The sequence below is a fragment of the Camelina sativa genome, chromosome 16, assembly GCF_000633955.1.
Source record: "Camelina sativa cultivar DH55 chromosome 16, Cs, whole genome shotgun sequence".
Classification (NCBI taxonomy): domain Eukaryota; kingdom Viridiplantae; phylum Streptophyta; class Magnoliopsida; order Brassicales; family Brassicaceae; genus Camelina; species Camelina sativa.
In genome coordinates this window covers 17,950,690-17,965,758 of record NC_025700.1, presented here as the reverse complement: position 1 = coordinate 17,965,758, position 15,069 = coordinate 17,950,690, and the positions used below count along the sequence as shown (strand labels likewise).

The 15,069-nt window shown below is 39.4% G+C and overlaps 5 protein-coding genes and 1 pseudogene across 5 annotated transcripts in view; 1 reads left to right on the top strand and 5 right to left on the bottom strand.

Moving 5' to 3' along the window:
• Positions 1–1,072, bottom strand: part of LOC104753782 (lysine histidine transporter-like 5) — a 3,605-nt gene extending 2,533 nt beyond the window's left edge. The window contains exons 1-3 of the mRNA XM_019237788.1: positions 983–1,072; positions 516–697; positions 4–240 (exon numbers count right to left, since the gene is read on the bottom strand). Coding sequence (XP_019093333.1) covers positions 4–240; positions 516–697; positions 983–1,009 — 446 coding nt within the window. The 5' untranslated portion in view covers positions 1,010–1,072. The remainder of the gene's footprint in view (positions 1–3; positions 241–515; positions 698–982) is intronic.
• On the bottom strand, positions 1,621–4,451 carry LOC104751002 (probable serine/threonine-protein kinase At1g09600). The gene is made up of 7 exons (XM_010472863.2): positions 3,857–4,451; positions 3,471–3,755; positions 3,061–3,378; positions 2,752–2,979; positions 2,558–2,658; positions 2,109–2,481; positions 1,621–2,026 (listed from the first exon to the last, which is right to left on the bottom strand). Exons 1-7 carry the CDS (start codon positions 4,319–4,321, stop codon positions 1,820–1,822), a joined length of 1,977 nt encoding a protein of 658 aa, XP_010471165.1. The 5' UTR covers positions 4,322–4,451; the 3' UTR covers positions 1,621–1,819.
• LOC104751001 (ethylene-responsive transcription factor ERF020-like) lies at positions 4,949–5,540 on the bottom strand. Its single transcript, XM_010472862.2, has one exon. It carries the CDS (start codon positions 5,536–5,538, stop codon positions 5,092–5,094), a length of 447 nt encoding a protein of 148 aa, XP_010471164.1. The 5' UTR covers positions 5,539–5,540; the 3' UTR covers positions 4,949–5,091.
• Positions 6,832–8,369, bottom strand: LOC104751000. The gene is made up of 3 exons (XM_010472861.2): positions 7,892–8,369; positions 7,308–7,568; positions 6,832–7,220 (listed from the first exon to the last, which is right to left on the bottom strand). The coding sequence occupies exons 1-3, from the start codon at positions 8,315–8,317 to the stop codon at positions 7,032–7,034; spliced, it is 876 nt and encodes a 291-aa protein (XP_010471163.1). The 5' UTR covers positions 8,318–8,369; the 3' UTR covers positions 6,832–7,031.
• On the top strand, positions 8,447–10,925 carry LOC104750998 (annotated as a pseudogene).
• LOC104750999 lies at positions 10,897–12,261 on the bottom strand. Its single transcript, XM_010472860.2, has 5 exons — positions 11,825–12,261; positions 11,632–11,746; positions 11,456–11,537; positions 11,286–11,337; positions 10,897–11,191 (listed from the first exon to the last, which is right to left on the bottom strand). The coding sequence occupies exons 1-5, from the start codon at positions 12,176–12,178 to the stop codon at positions 11,129–11,131; spliced, it is 666 nt and encodes a 221-aa protein (XP_010471162.1). The 5' UTR covers positions 12,179–12,261; the 3' UTR covers positions 10,897–11,128.

The window sequence follows — 15,069 nt, the reverse complement described above, 5'->3', positions numbered from 1 at the left end:
ACAAATTTCTTAAGCGATTTGCCTCCGGTCACGTTGTAGACTATGTCGGAAGCGATCTGCACCAGAAGCTGTTGTGGCAAGACGATCCAGTAACCTAGCCTAGGCCCGAAAGCTTCTTGGCCTAGCTCGGGGTAACGGTCTAACCGTTTCCCGGGAACTGCTTCGTGCAAATTCACCATTTGCCACAACGAGTAGAATGTTATAGCCCATGACATTATAATCGCAATAAGTCCAGGTGCCCTGTTACATAATCAAATGTTATCGTCAGTTAGTAGTACTTTATCTTATGAACAGCCCCGGCTCATACCTAGGGCGAGAGGGGCATTGGCCATGGGACAAATAAAACAATTCAAAAAAACACTAAGCAAATGGGGGACCAGACAAAAAAAAGAAAAAACAAATTATGTTGAAAAGGGTCCTAAAAACTTATATGCTTAGGGACAATTTTTTTTTTTTTGAGACGGGGCTGCTTATGAAGAAGACAAAAGATTATCAAAACAAACAAAAAAAACTACCATCCAAGTTGTGACATGGCGAAAGGGAGACCAAGAACTCCAGCGCCGACCATGGCCGTGACATTGTGGAAGGCGGAGGAATACCATTTGGCCTCTCTAGACGCTGTGACTGGTAACCAATCGTTGTAATCCATTTCCCTATTATTTTTGTCCGTTGATTTTCCTTTGTTCTCCTCATCACCCTGATCAAGATTTGTGTCATGGTAAATATAGGAATGTGAATGTTGAATAAATAAGCACTAAAAGCGATTAACGTTACATTTTGTTTTTTTTCACAGGAAAATGTAACAAAAGTGAGGAAATGAAAAATCTGATAAAAATGTTAGAGCCTCATTGATGAAACTACATTATTCATGTGATCTAAACTTAATTAGTGAAAAGACAAATCGGACCAAAACTCCACACTCTTGCCATAAGAATGAAAAAAAAAGAAAAAAAAAAGAGAGTTACAGACAAAGCATACTTACCGCTGGAAGAGGTACGTCGTATGTCATTCTTGTCTTGTGTTTTCTTTAATATATTTCACAAAAATAAAAAATAAGATACAAGAAATTGTATTTATTTTTTGTTACAATATGTATAGAAAAGAAAACAAAAAAAAAGAAGGAAAAAAAAAAGAGAGAAGAGTAATTTACTGGTTTAATGAGGATTACAAACAAGTGATGTGTGTTTGTTTATATAGAGAAGTAAATAAAACAATTCAAAATAAAACAATTCAAAACAATCCCACAACTTAAAAAAGTCACTCACAAATCCAACGACTCTGGTCTCTTCCTATTAATTTTTTCTTTCAGATATTTTCTCCTTTACCCTCATTTCTAGCCTTACTCGTCCCGATGTTCCAGCTTTCCCACATTTCTATAAGACCTTTTTTTGTTTATGAAATTTTTTAAAAATAAGGTCCACAAATAAATTGTATAACAATTTTAAATGAGAAATATTCATAAAAATACACAGGTTAATATGGAAATCTTGGGACTGAGCCAGTTAGTATCATAGAAGACTTTTTTTTTTTCTTTTTGGCACTTGGGAAGACTTCACTTGCAAATACATGTTTGTTGCTTGACTCAACTCAATAATGACCATTGGGTATGTACAAAAAGGAAGTTTGATATTATAGTGTGGCCACTCTTGTTGGTCTAAGAAACAAATGGACTATACATTGCATCAATCCCTGGCTTCACGCACAGAAAGAGACAGAACAAAAACGCTTATGAGTTCCATGGCTTGATGATCAACCTCAAAACATAAGCTATGTATTGTTGTTTAATATTTCTTCTTTGATGTTCCTTTTTTTTTTTTAGCTACCGAGCATTTCTTCCTGTGTATCTCTGCTGCTGTTGTCCTGTTGTTAAACCTTGGTTTTTCCTTGATGCAGACTTTTCAACACGGGCTTTTCGGACAGCTTGTTGGATCTGCTTCTCGTGCTCTTTGAGCAAATCTTCAAGATTTCCACCAGGAGGCATCAATGGTCCTGAGTAATGGATTCTGTTTTTCCTTGGCGCGTTTCCCTGACCACCCCCCAAAACAACTCAACAGTTACATACCTTAAGGTACACTAAATAAGTAAATAGGGAGAGAAACGGGGCTTACTGTTGAGTAATCTCTGTTGGAATCTCTCCTATAAGATTCACCAGACAAGTCTCCTGTTTGAGATATTCTAGACTTGAGCTCTGCATTAGTTTGCCTTTTCATGCTCCCACCTCTGTTCCATTCTTTACCAGCCACTGTTGGGTGAACCATTGAAGAAGCATGTGCTTTACCATTCTGCTGAATCCCTCTTCTTGGTGGTTCAATCCTAAACCCGGTTCCACCTTCCTCATCTGTTTTAAACTTATGGCTTATGCATGTGACTTTGGACTGCCCTGCTGCCATAAACTCAGGTGTCTGGGCAGTTTTAAGATCCTTTGGCCGTCCTCTTGTCACTGTTTCTCCTCCTCTTCTCTTGCTATCCTCTGCCCTTAGCCTGCAACCAAAAAAGATTCATAAGAAACCCCTCAAGAAAAGAACCAGTGAATGAAGATGTAATGTAGCTTTTTCACCTTCTTGCTTCTTCATTACGAAGCTTAGCATCAAGTTCCTTGCTTGGTGGGTATCTTGGTAAGTTTGATGGATTAGCAGGGAGTGGCTCAGTGGTGAAGAACTGTAACAGAAGAAAATTCAAAACTGGTCATTGAAAAGTTTGTAAACTTATTTAAGAAACATGGATTTATGGTTAGTATCAATATATTATTACTTCACTCCTCAAGGTAGAAGCAGCTGATCCACGTTTCTCAGGTTCTATAGCCAGTAGCTTATTGATAAGCATCAGAGCTGATGCAGGGAAATGCTTAAAGGTTTCAGCAAGGACAGCCTTGTAAGGATGACTAGGTTTAAAGCTTGTTGCTAGTGGTAGTGTTGCTCTTCTCCAGTAATCTTCCGAAGGTGAACCACATAGCTTAAAGATCTTGTGCATCTGCTCCACCTGAGAAGCAAAGGATAATGATCTCAGCAAGCTGTGTTTCTAAGAATCAGAATCTGAATCTGAATAAGAGAGTTCTCTTACTTCTGTGCGTCCTGGCATAATAGGCTTTCCAGCGAAGAGCTCAGTGAGAATGCAACCAGCACTCCACAGGTCTATTGCTGGTCCATACTCAGTGGCACCAAGTAACAGCTCAGGTGCTCTGTACCATAAGGTTACAACACGACTGGTCAGCTGCAAATCTCGATCACCCCGATAAAAGTTCGCCAATCCGAAATCACCAATCTTCAAGACACCTTCGTTGTTAATCAGTAGATTTGATCCCTTAATATCACGGTGTAGAATACCTCGTCTGTGGCAATGTTCAAGTCCACGGAACAATTGTTGCATATAGCACTTGATCTGCAAAAACAAAACAAGACTCTCTTCTCAGTTCTCACTTCAAAATTTTCCAAACTTTTAAGTCTCTAGGAAAATACAATATGTAATAATACCTGAGGTTCAGAGAATTTGATTCCAGGAGTTGCCGCTAGACCTGCGAGATCATGTTCCATATACTCAAAGACAAGGTAAAGACTACCTGAGAGTCTAGACGTGACTAAACCTTCAAGCTTCATAACATTTGGGTGGTCAAGTTTACGAAGAATAAGAATCTCCCTAGCCATAAACCGGACACTCTCTGGATCCATGTTCACAAACCTAACCTTCTTCATCGCCACAATCTTCCCCGTTTCCAAGTCTCTAGCTTTGTACACGCTGCTGTAAGTCCCTTGTCCAATCTATACCCAAGACACAAACAACATAAGTTGTTATTTAAGACATCTTAGAGGATCACACAGGTCAGAAAACGAAAGAAAACAGAGAAGATCAAACTACTAACTTTGTCCAACTTCTCAAAAGACTCTGCGCAACGAGGAACCCATCCTTTAATGGCTTCACCCGCAACAGAAGCCAACCAAGAGGGCCATTCTACGCCGGTGAGTTCCGTTTTATTGCTGGCCACACGACCCGGCTGCTGATGTATCGGCTGCGCAACGGGTATAGCAGTAACGACTCTTCTAGTAGGGTTTCTGGTAGGAGCTCCAACAACAACCATCGGTTTGGTACTGTTTCGATCAGATGATGACGTGGAGGGACGACGCGCCACAGGGTAACCATTAACCAAAATGGTGACTGAAGCTGCCGAAGTCGTACGTGTGAAAGAACCTTCCTTTTTCGATGAAGACGAAGACGACGACGGTGGAGGATGAGGTATGAGTTGAAGGATTGATTTGCTCGAATCTAATAGGTCTTTATCGGTAACGGCGGCGCTAGGGGAACGTGCGGTGGCGCAAATACAACCCATTACAAAAACAAAACGGACCACTCCAAACTCCTACTTAATGGGGAAAAATATGTTTTTGCCGATTTGCTTAATTTTATCTATCTATCTATCTTTCTACGACTCTGGTCTGGTTGATATGGTCGGCGACCAAAAAAAAAAACTTTCGTTTTTTGTTGTTGCTGTTGTTGTCTCTCTCACGTTTTTGTGAGTTTGTTGTTGTCATAGAGAAACTGGAACGTGCGTACCACTTAATATTTATAACTCCCTTATTTTTTTCTAGAATCTAGATTCAAATGATGAGGAGGAACGGAATAGGTCAACGACCTTTCACTGTCTGATTTCATTTTCTTTTTCTCTTTTTTCTCCTTCCGGTCATAATTGGGTCTCAATAATTTCATAAACTGGGCCTATTCTTGATTGTACGTAAGGCCCGACAACCTTTACTTTTGGTGTTGAACATAATACGAGTACGAGAATTTTCATAATCATTATTTTGTCGTGATTTGTTGTTCTAAACACGTGTGTATATATAAGAGTGCTTTGTGTAGTTTACGTCTGCAAAATGTAAATGATCCCTATCAAAACAGAACAATCAACTCAAACTCGGATATTAAAACACCAAAACAACATTTCTAACCGGTTGAGCTATTTGGGTATATAACTAACATCATAAGAAAAAGAAGCCCGAGATATGAGAGCTCACTTGGGGGAAGAATGAATCAGAAGTGTAACAGAAAATAATAAAACCTAAGCAAATCCTAACCTTCCTGTATTAACTGCTAAAAACGTACTCAAACGTGATCGTCTTCCAAATAATCGTACACGGAGATGCTAAGTTCACTCTCGTCTTCCATGTTCGTCGTTGACGATCCATCTTCACAGCCACCGCTACCAGACACAGCACCGTCGTTGTTTAGGTTGTATCCGGCGTCCACGGCCATGCCAGCGTCAGAAGCAGCTTTTTGGATGGATTTAGGAGATGTGGTGGAAGCGAGGGAGGTTGGGAGCAAGTGAGGGAAGTTAAAAGCTTCGTCTTCGAGGGTTGATGGTCGGTGCAAGCAGTAAAAAGCAACGTCGTGGGCTACGGCAGCGCCTTCAGCTGTCGAGAAAGAGCCTAACCAGAGACGTTGGCGGGTTCCCGGAACACGAATCTCCGATACCCATTTTCCCCATTTCCGACGACGGATACCTTTATATGTGCTCTGATAAGTTTCTCCGGCGTCTCTTGATAAATCCATTTTTTTTTTTGGCTGGATGTGAAGATGATATTATATGATCATGAGAGGAAGTGTTGTATATAAATACGTTACAGGAAGTGGTCTAGAGTTGGATGGGAATATAAAATCGTATGAAATGTATAATAACTTTTAATTGGGTTATGAAGAAAAAAACTAATAATATATGGTCAAAGTATGACCAGGTGAATATGTGATTTGGCCATGTGGCTCGCACTGGTTGACGTTTTCTATTATAGTTTTCATTTTTGGGGTCTTTGGAGGCTTCTAGTCATGTTTTCAAGCATCACAAGTTGTTGAGGTTTACATCAACTAAATACCCCATTTGGATAAATAAATGAATTTTCAACGTATATTAAAAGCGTTGGGTAATATGGATCATTGTAGACATTACTTATGAGATGATTGGTGGTGAGTTAGTTGCGGATCTAAAATTGTAAAATGTAAACTAATTTTAATTTTTTCTCCATTTTACGTCGAATGTTAAATAAACGGTTAAACTACAAAAAAGCTTGAAATTTAAGAAATATCTCAAACAAAAAACACTTATTCGAAAACAAATTGATGCAAAATTCATCATTTATTAGTTCTATATACCTTGGTAGACCAATGACCATCGATGTGCAGTGTGGATGGATTACCAACTTTTAAATTGCTGCTAATCAGAATCATGCTTTTATATTTAAGATATACAGTACATGATATCAAAAATTAAAATAGATATATTCGTGGTAAACAAAACTAGATGTAGCCTAAGCCTGTAATGAGATGAGATGAGACTCATCATATCATCGATGACCTATATCAATAAAAATAAAATACACACACACAAGTTTCATCACGACATCACGTGCTGACACTTGAAAAAGAAAACATGAGACTTGCCTCTCTCTCTCTCTCTTACAATTCCATCAGGCGTGACGTCACCGAATAGTCTTAAACGGGGGTGCTCTTTTCTTGGCCTTCTTGTTTGACTAGAAGACAGAAAAGGTTTATTTTGTCCTTGTCTCGCTTTCCACACCGAAAATGGATTTGTGGACTCTTAAGTTCATTTTGTTAATGGTACACAAAACTATAACTAAGATTCCGCAGCACACGGAATCACTCAGTTCTCACCTTTGGATTGGACAGGAGCAACCCAATTTGAATGCAATGCACGTAACTCTCTCCTTCACTATCTTATCTATTTTAGCTACAAAAGAGATATTCCTTTCTTCTTTTACTACACAAAGCATTATTCCTAAATCTTGCTACAAAGGTGACAGGTCGATCATATTTGAGTTGAATATATCTTGATTGAAAATTATAATATTATTAACTCACGGGGAAGAAAGAATCTCGTATAAGAGGGTAAACACACAAACAAAGACAGAGCATAAGCCATCTCTATATACTAAGACATGGTGGGATGTCTACAGAAGTATTTTTTTTTTGATTATCGGCAAATTGCACCAAACGAGGCAAGCAAAACCAGACCAACGATGTAATAATATTCTCTACTTGAAAGCATCTGAAGCAGAGTAAAGGAAGTCCAAGAACCCTGTCCCCTTCAATAGACCTTTACCTGTCAATAGCTCAAAATCTAACAGCAGCAAGAATCCTATCACTGCCGCCTTCCCGTTTATTATTTCGTTCTTCACCGTGAAACCAAATCCTTGTGAACCCTCGTCCACCACCATTCTCACCTGTGAATCACAAAATTCATCATATCACTCTTTCCCCAAGATGAAACAGGTTTTTACATTCGACGTCTATCAGCAAATTGTTTTTACCTCGTCTACATTGACATTTGTTGCTGTCAGCCCAGGCTGAGCTTTTCCACTAAAGACAATCTCAGCAGCTGCCTCTGCTTTCCCGCTGTTTCTAATGCTGATGTAGATGTTTTCTTCATCATATTTGACAGGGTATACAAATAGTTTCCTCAGTGCAGGTGTCAACACTCTTAGAACCGGGTTTTTTGGGTACCATTCCCGGATCTCTCCAGTTCTAAGATCAAATGTACTTTCCGTTGCTGGGCACACAATGCAACCATCCTGTTGTAATTGCCAAAAACAGAGATCACTTACCGTTAGAGAAACCAAAACCCGGATACATTATAGCAACAGTTGAATCCTAGAATGTAATGTGCAAAACCAATTTACGTTGATTAACTTGGTCCATATGAACTCAACCTAGATTTAAAAGCAACTCAAGTCATGTGTTAGATTAAGGAGCTAAAGATATCTGTCTCATAAACTTCGTTTCCTAAAGCTGTCACACTAACTAACTCAGTCAAGCATTTTCACAAACACCTATCTGCTAAAAATTCCATTCCGAACGACAAAAGAAACATCAAATTATAAAAAGACGAAGAGACCTGAGTGAGTCTAGCGTTGAGAAGTCCTTCGCTATAAGCTCCTTCAGCTGGAGAACGATTCTCAATCGCAAACACATCGTTCTTATACCAAAGCAACAATATCGTCTCATCGTCTTGAATAACAACTCGTCGTTCACCTTTAGGAAGCGCTGATAACGGCACAACCGGCACCCAATTTCTTCCAGGTGAGGAAACAGACGAAGAAGAAGAAGAAGATGATGATGAAACCTCCGTCGCCTCGCATCTGATGTTTCCAACACCACTCCTCTGCTTCGAATTCTGATCCAATCGGTAGGTTAGAGCTAATCGGCGGTTACGGCGGAGGTAGAGCGGCAACGTTCCAGGTCCGCGGATTGAAGACGGAGGAGGACGAGGAGGTGTGAAGGAGTAATTACGGGGGAGAGATGAAGATGCGGTGGTCGCCATGGACGAGAGTGAGAGAAGAGAATGGAGGGAAATGCATTTTGACCACACAAAGGGACTAAGTGGATAACGAAAGGAAGAAAGAAGGATGATGATGCGTAGCCACACTTTTTTTATATGGGCTTCTATTTTGCCAACACGCCCTCACTTCTTCGGATATTTTTTTTTGGAAACTAGCGTTATTGGGCCTGTGATTAAAAGGCCCATAACGTTCAGTCCGAGTAGTTTGACCCAATATGACAAGCAAGTTAGTTAAGCTATGGAGTCTTCTTCTTCTTCAGAGTCTCGTTGCGTTTTTTCGCGCGTCTTCTTTTGCTTTTGCTTTGTCTGTTTAAATCTCTTCCGTCCCTCTTACCTCTGTTCTCGTTCATTCTCAAATCATATCTTCGATTCTGCTATGAATATATACTCTCAATTTTAAGTGTGTATATGGTATGATCAGCGCACCATGTGTTCGATGTTATGCCTCAATGAAGTTTGATCCAACTATATGTTCTAGTTCTTGAATATGCCGCGCTGCGGATGATGCTGTTACATAGATGCAGATTCTTTTGAAATCTCTTGAACATTTGGCCAGCCGCGGTCATTTGCACGATGCTTTCAAAACCTTTTCTCTTCTTCGCCTTCAATCATATTCTTATGCACTTTCAGGTGACCTGGTTCTGAACTCCGCTGCTTCTCTTTTATCCGCCTGCGTTGATGCTCGTGCATTTCTGCCAGGGCTGCAAGTTCACGCTCACTGTATTACATCGGGTGTTGAATACCACTCTGCTTTGGTCCCAAAGCTGGTTGCTTTTTACTCTGCTTTTAATCTCCACAGTGAAGCTCAGTCCATTAATGAGAACTCACACATTTTGTATCCTTTGCCTTGGAATGTACTCATCTCTTCGTATGCCAAAACAAGCTATTTGAGGAGGCTGTTGCTTCTTACAAGAGAATGGTAAGCAAAGGAATTAGACCGGATGCCTTCACTTATCCATCTGTTCTCAAGGCCTGTGGTGAAACATTAGATTTTGCTTCTGGAAGGGTTGTTCATGGATCCATTGAGGTTAGCTCTTATAAGTGTAGCTTGTATGTCTGCAATGCATTGATTTCTATGTATAAAAGATTTGGAAATGTGGGTGTTGCTCGGAGGTTGTTTGATAGGATGTCTGAAAGGGATGCTGTCACTTGGAATGCAGTAATAAGCTGTTATGCGTCAGAAGGCATGTGGAGTGAAGCGTTTGAGCTTTTCGATAAAATGTGGTTTTCAGGTGTAGAAGTCAGTGTCATAACTTGGAATATTATCTCTGGAGGTTGTTTGCATACAGGAAACTATGTAGGTGCGTTGGGTTTGGTCTCTAGGATGAGTCATTTCCCAACGAGCTTAGATCCTGTGGCTGTGATTATTGGTTTAAAGGCTTGCTCACTCGTACGAGCAATACGACTGGGAAAAGAGATTCACGGTTTTGCAATTCGCAGTTTTTATGATGGGATTGATAATGTTCGAAACACATTGATCACAATGTACGCGAGATGCGATGACCTTAGGCATGCCTTTATAGTGTTCCAACAGATTGAAGAAAATAGTTTGTGTACGTGGAACTCTATCATTTGCGGTTACGCGCAAGTGAACAGGTCAGAAGAAGCCTCTCATCTGCTGAGAGAGATGATGCTTGCTGGCTTTCAGCCGAATTCTGTTACACTTGCTAGCATTCTCCCTCTTTGTGCTCGAATTGCAAACTTGCAACATGGGAAAGAGTTTCATTGCTACATCCTAAGGCGCAAGTGCTTCAAGGACTATACAATGCTTTGGAACTCCCTTGTTGATGTTTATGCAAAATCGGGAAAAATCGTAGCTGCAAAACGAGTATCTAACTCTATGAGCGATAGAGACGAAGTAACATACACGTCCCTGATAGATGGATACGGAATTCAGGGTGAAGGTAGAGTTGCATTGGCCCTGTTCGAGGAGATGATCAGATCCGGTATTAAACCTGACCATGTAACCATGGTTGCAGTTCTATCGGCCTGCAGTCATTCCAAGTTAGTCCAGGAAGGCCATAAGCTGTATATGAAGATGGAGTTTGAATATGCTATACGTCCTTGTCTTCAACACTTTTCTTGTATGGTTGATCTCTATGGCAGAGCAGGTCTTCTGGTGGATGCCAGAGACGTAATTCACAGAATGCCATATGAGCCGTCCAGTGCCACATGGGCTACTCTACTGACTGCTTGTCATATCCATGGGAACACAGAGATTGGTAAATGGGCGGCAGAAAAGCTCCTAGAGATGAAGCCAGAGAACCCGGGATACTATGTGTTGATTGCAAATATGTATGCAGCTGCTGGTTCTTGGAGCAAGCTTTCTGAAGTGAGGACTATCATGAGGGACTTGGGTATGAAAAAAGATCCTGGTTGTGCTTGGATCCATACAGATTCCGGGTTTTCATTGTTTTCGGTGGGGGACACATCAAGCCCTGAAGCATGTGATACGTATAGTCTGTTAGATGGACTGAATCAGCTGATGAAAGACACTGATGGTTATGCCATTAGTGAGGAGCAAATTTCAGAATCAGCAGATGAAGAACTTCTTCAAGAAATAGGTTAAGGTGACCCTCTGGATCACATCTTCCTTTTTTATCTGATCTGAGGATGATCAACTGGAGAGTTATTTTAGTTAATAGCACATTCTATATACACGAATGGTTCTAATATATATAAGCACAAATTTGACAATTGTGGGGATTGCTGCCGCTGTATTTCTATACACCACAAGGAAAACTTATATTTCCGAGCTCATTCGCTTCACCAAGCACAAGCTTTATAATTACATCAGAATTGGTCAGCCAGTTGAGGAAATTTCTGAAGCAGCCAGGTAACTCCCTTTATAGCAACCTGAATACAAATGCGAGAAGATGTAAAAAATCTGCACTACCTCTGCAATTTCAAACACATCCACACAATCAAAATTAATAGTAGCTCATGTTACCAGAACTGATTCTCCAGGTTTGATTGCAGGCTCAACGCAGTCCCTTCCATATCTGCAGACAAAAACCGAGAAGCAAATGTGTCGCCCAGCAAGAAAAATTGGCATTACTGTCAAGTCAACTGTAGTAGTAGCAGCAGGAAAGTTGTGTAGAGAAGAGGAGTGGTGCTTACACAATCTGTCTCTTGCCATCAATCACTTCTAGCCGGTAAAAGCTGCAACCTTTGCTAAATGGAAAATTCTTTCCCTTCCACTCTGTAATGGTTTAAATCACAAAGAAGTCTGTTTTTTTAAGGGTAAAATGCCTTAAATGAGACGTTAGGTGTGTTTAGAGAGTTTAGAAAATAACCTAAATGCCATGAAACTCCAACAGCTGATGAGTCCTCTGTTGAGATGTCATCTATCACGAATTGCAGATCTGTACTCGTTGATTTAATGAATTTTCCGAAGAAATCAAGAATTGCCTGTCATGGATTTATCAAGATCAGGCTCTGAGGACAAAAAATAATGAAAAAAGATAGGTTGGTTCATCAGAGTTTCACCTTCCGGCCAACGAAGGGGGATGAGAAGACAAGATCCTCATAGACGCAGTTTTGAGCGATGAGGTCTGTGACAGAGGATAAATCATGGACGTTAATAGCGGCGTAGAAGCTGGAGACAACCTCTGAGGCTGATGTCGGAGCCGTTTCGGGAACAACATCGTTAGCTGTCGCCAGCGACACAGCTTTTTTAGCGGGAACAAAGGATGCAGACAATCGAAGAGGCCGTGAATGAGTAAGACTTGTTGGCTTGACGAGTGTAGTTCCGAGGAAGAAGGAGGGAGGAAGATCGTTGAGAGAGACGAGTGAGGAGGAAGGAGACGTTAAAGAAGAGATCGAAGAAGCAGTGAAGCTCATCTTCGTTGTTTCTTGATATGATATGTCTTCGTTTTTTGTGGCTCATTTTGGTTTGTGATTAAGAAAAAGCAAAAGAGTTCAATGTTGGAATTTGTGGCCACCAATTTTAATTAGTCAGTCGCATGATTATCAAGTAGTGCAACTATGTTCAACAATTGATTTTTCCTTATTTATAACATTAATAAAAAAATAGTAATGTTATGGATATTATCACTATATATATAGTAATCTTATTTATGGAGTATATAACAATTAGAATTCAACTCTATAAAAATTATAGAGAAGCAGTAAATGACTAAAATGATAATCATCAATTCAAGTGTTTTTCTTGGTGGAATTATCAAATCAATCTTCTTGTAAAAATTGATAATAAATAGTAATTATAATATCAAAAAATATTTATAATTTATCGAAAATAACAGAAACTAGATAAAAATTAAAAAGTAAAAGTATATAACGTTGATTGGTTTCTAATTTTTTTTTTAATCATACATATCTCTATTTCAAATGGTACTTGTATAGTTCGTTATCAACAAATCCACATGAAAAGAAGCAAGAGCAAACATTTTACAATATTTTGTTTTTCTTTCCAGAATTTGTTTTCAAACAATTTTGTGGAAACCTCTTCAGCAGTCAGGTACCTCCCTTTATAACAGCCTGAATACAAATGTAAAATGTTAGAAGCTTAGTGCATCTACACACCTTCCAATATTAATTTTCGAACAAATTTGTTATTACAATATCATAGATAAAGTGATAAAACATTAACAATAAAACAAAATAAAGAAGAAAATTAATGATTCAAAATTTCCATTAATATTGAACAATCATAGAGATATAATTTTTTTTTGTGTGCAAATCATAGAGATATAATAAACACATAAATTAAGTTCCAATACAACCAAAAATGAAAAGGAGTTCAACAAAAAAGAAAAAAAAAAAAAACAAGAACCAAAGTCCCACAGATTTAAAAATTGCAAAGAAAAAAGTTAACAACCAGAACAATCCCTCTCTCATAATCAGGGTTTCATCAAGGACAGAACATCAGAAACGATGCTTAACTTTAAGCTACAATACTCCAACTCCTTGATACGCAAAGCCTCATATATTATCGTTTCCAAGAAAGCGTGCCATTCTGGGCAAAAACTCCTTCAAAGCAGGATACCGAACCCAAAACTCATCTTCAGTACCATTTGCATTAGTTTCTGTAGCTGTAACAAGAGTGTAAAAACAAATAAACAAAGTATCAGAGACAGGACACACAAAAGACACTATCTAATAGAGAGTTCATGAGCAAAGAGATTTTGTGAAATGATTTTCTCATTAATTCCCTAACAAATTTTACAATGTTTATCTATATACAACCATTTACAGTAAACCGGAACTAATCTAAACCGGAAATCTAATCTATTAAGCTTAACCAAAACATATTAAATCAGCTTAATTATTTACTCCTAATACCCCCCCTCAAGATGGAGGTGAGTAGATATTGATAACTCCCATCTTGCGAATATTATCTCTGAAAGGAGCTGGATGAAGAGCCTTTGTTAAAATATCAGCCAACTGATTGTCTGTACGCACAAACATAGTCTTGAGAACGCCATCTTCGATTGCTTCTCTAACCTTGTGATAGTCAAACTCTATATGTTTTGTGCGTTCATGATAAACGGAATGTTTAGCAATGTGAAGAGCTGCGGTGTTGTCACCATACAAATAGGCTGGATAAGTGAAAGGAATCCGCAATGCCTTCAAAATGTATGTGAACCAGAGCAACTCCTTGGTAGCTTTGCTCATCGCTCTATATTCAGATTCTGCAGAGCTCATCGAGACTATCTCTTGTTTCTTAGATTTCCAAGATATCAATGATTGACCAAGGAAGATCGCAAAACCTGTCAACGACCTTCTACTGTCTGGACAAGCACCCCAGTCTGCGTCAGAAAACCCACGAATAGAGAAGTCATTGTCTTTACGATAGAAAAGTCCTTGACCAATGGTCCCTTTCAAGTAACGCAGGATCTTGTGAGCAGATTGAAGATGAAACTTCCGTGGAGCCGAACAATATTGTGCCAATTTTCCCACGACAAAACAAATATCTGGTCTCGTAATGGTCAAATATTGTAATTTGCCAATCAATCTCCTATACTGCTTAGCATCAGGAATAAGTGCACTCTCAGCAGTAGATAAAAGTATAGGAGTTGGTGAAGTATCAAGAGAGTCAGAAGCTGGTTCAATCTCCTCGAGTACCACCTTAGATTTCTTCTTAAACAATCCTGTTAATGACATATGCTGATCAGGCTTCATTGGAATAGGAGAAGGCTTGCAGTCCGAGAAACCAGTTTCTTCCAATAGATCAAGAACGTATTTCCTCTGAGAAAGAGTAATACCTGCATCACTTCGAGCAATTTCAATACCAAGGAAGAACTTCGGAGGACCAAGATCCCTTAACTGAAAGTGAGAACTCAACTGATAGCGCAAATGACCAGCAGCTGTACTAGCGATTAAGATGTCGTCAACATACACCAAAACAACAAGAAATTGATCACTCGTCTCCTTGACAAACAGAGTGTGATCACCATGACATGTTTCAAAACCAAGACCTTTCAAAGTAGCCTTGAATTTAAGAAACCACTGTCGAGATGCTTGTTTTAATCCATATATGGACTTATGCAAGCGACATACAGCAGTAGGAGAGACTGTTTCTCCTTGAATTTCAGCATAACCTGGTGGCAACTTCATGTATATTTCCTTATCGAGGTCACCATTCAAAAATGCATTAGAGATGTCTAACTGATGTAAAGACCACTGCATTTTAGGTGCGAGGGAAAGAACCATCTTTACCGTTGCCATCTTCACAACGGGTGAAAAAGTTTCAACAAAGTCAATTCCCTCTC

Excerpts from the sequence above, each read along its gene's own strand:
- LOC104750999 (XM_010472860.2), bottom strand. The coding sequence starts at position 12,178 with ATGAGCTTCACTGCTTCTTCGATCTCTTCTTTAACGTCTCCTTCCTCC. Across the intron at positions 11,538-11,631 it reads TGGAGTTTCATGGCATTTAG|AGTGGAAGGGAAAGAATTTT; the intron begins GTTATTTTCTAA and ends AAACCATTACAG. Across the intron at positions 11,192-11,285 it reads AACCTGGAGAATCAGTTCTG|GTTGCTATAAAGGGAGTTAC; the intron begins GTAACATGAGCT and ends ATTTGTATTCAG.
- LOC104751002 (XM_010472863.2), bottom strand. The coding sequence starts at position 4,321 with ATGGGTTGTATTTGCGCCACCGCACGTTCCCCTAGCGCCGCCGTTACC. Across the intron at positions 3,379-3,470 it reads TCAAATTCTCTGAACCTCAG|ATCAAGTGCTATATGCAACA; the intron begins GTATTATTACAT and ends TTGTTTTTGCAG. Across the intron at positions 2,659-2,751 it reads CTTCTACCTTGAGGAGTGAA|TTCTTCACCACTGAGCCACT; the intron begins GTAATAATATAT and ends CTTCTGTTACAG.
- LOC104751000 (XM_010472861.2), bottom strand. The coding sequence starts at position 8,317 with ATGGCGACCACCGCATCTTCATCTCTCCCCCGTAATTACTCCTTCACA. Across the intron at positions 7,569-7,891 it reads TCAACGCTAGACTCACTCAG|GATGGTTGCATTGTGTGCCC; the intron begins GTCTCTTCGTCT and ends CAATTACAACAG. Across the intron at positions 7,221-7,307 it reads CAAATGTCAATGTAGACGAG|GTGAGAATGGTGGTGGACGA; the intron begins GTAAAAACAATT and ends TGTGATTCACAG.
- LOC104751001 (XM_010472862.2), bottom strand. The coding sequence starts at position 5,538 with ATGGATTTATCAAGAGACGCCGGAGAAACTTATCAGAGCACATATAAA.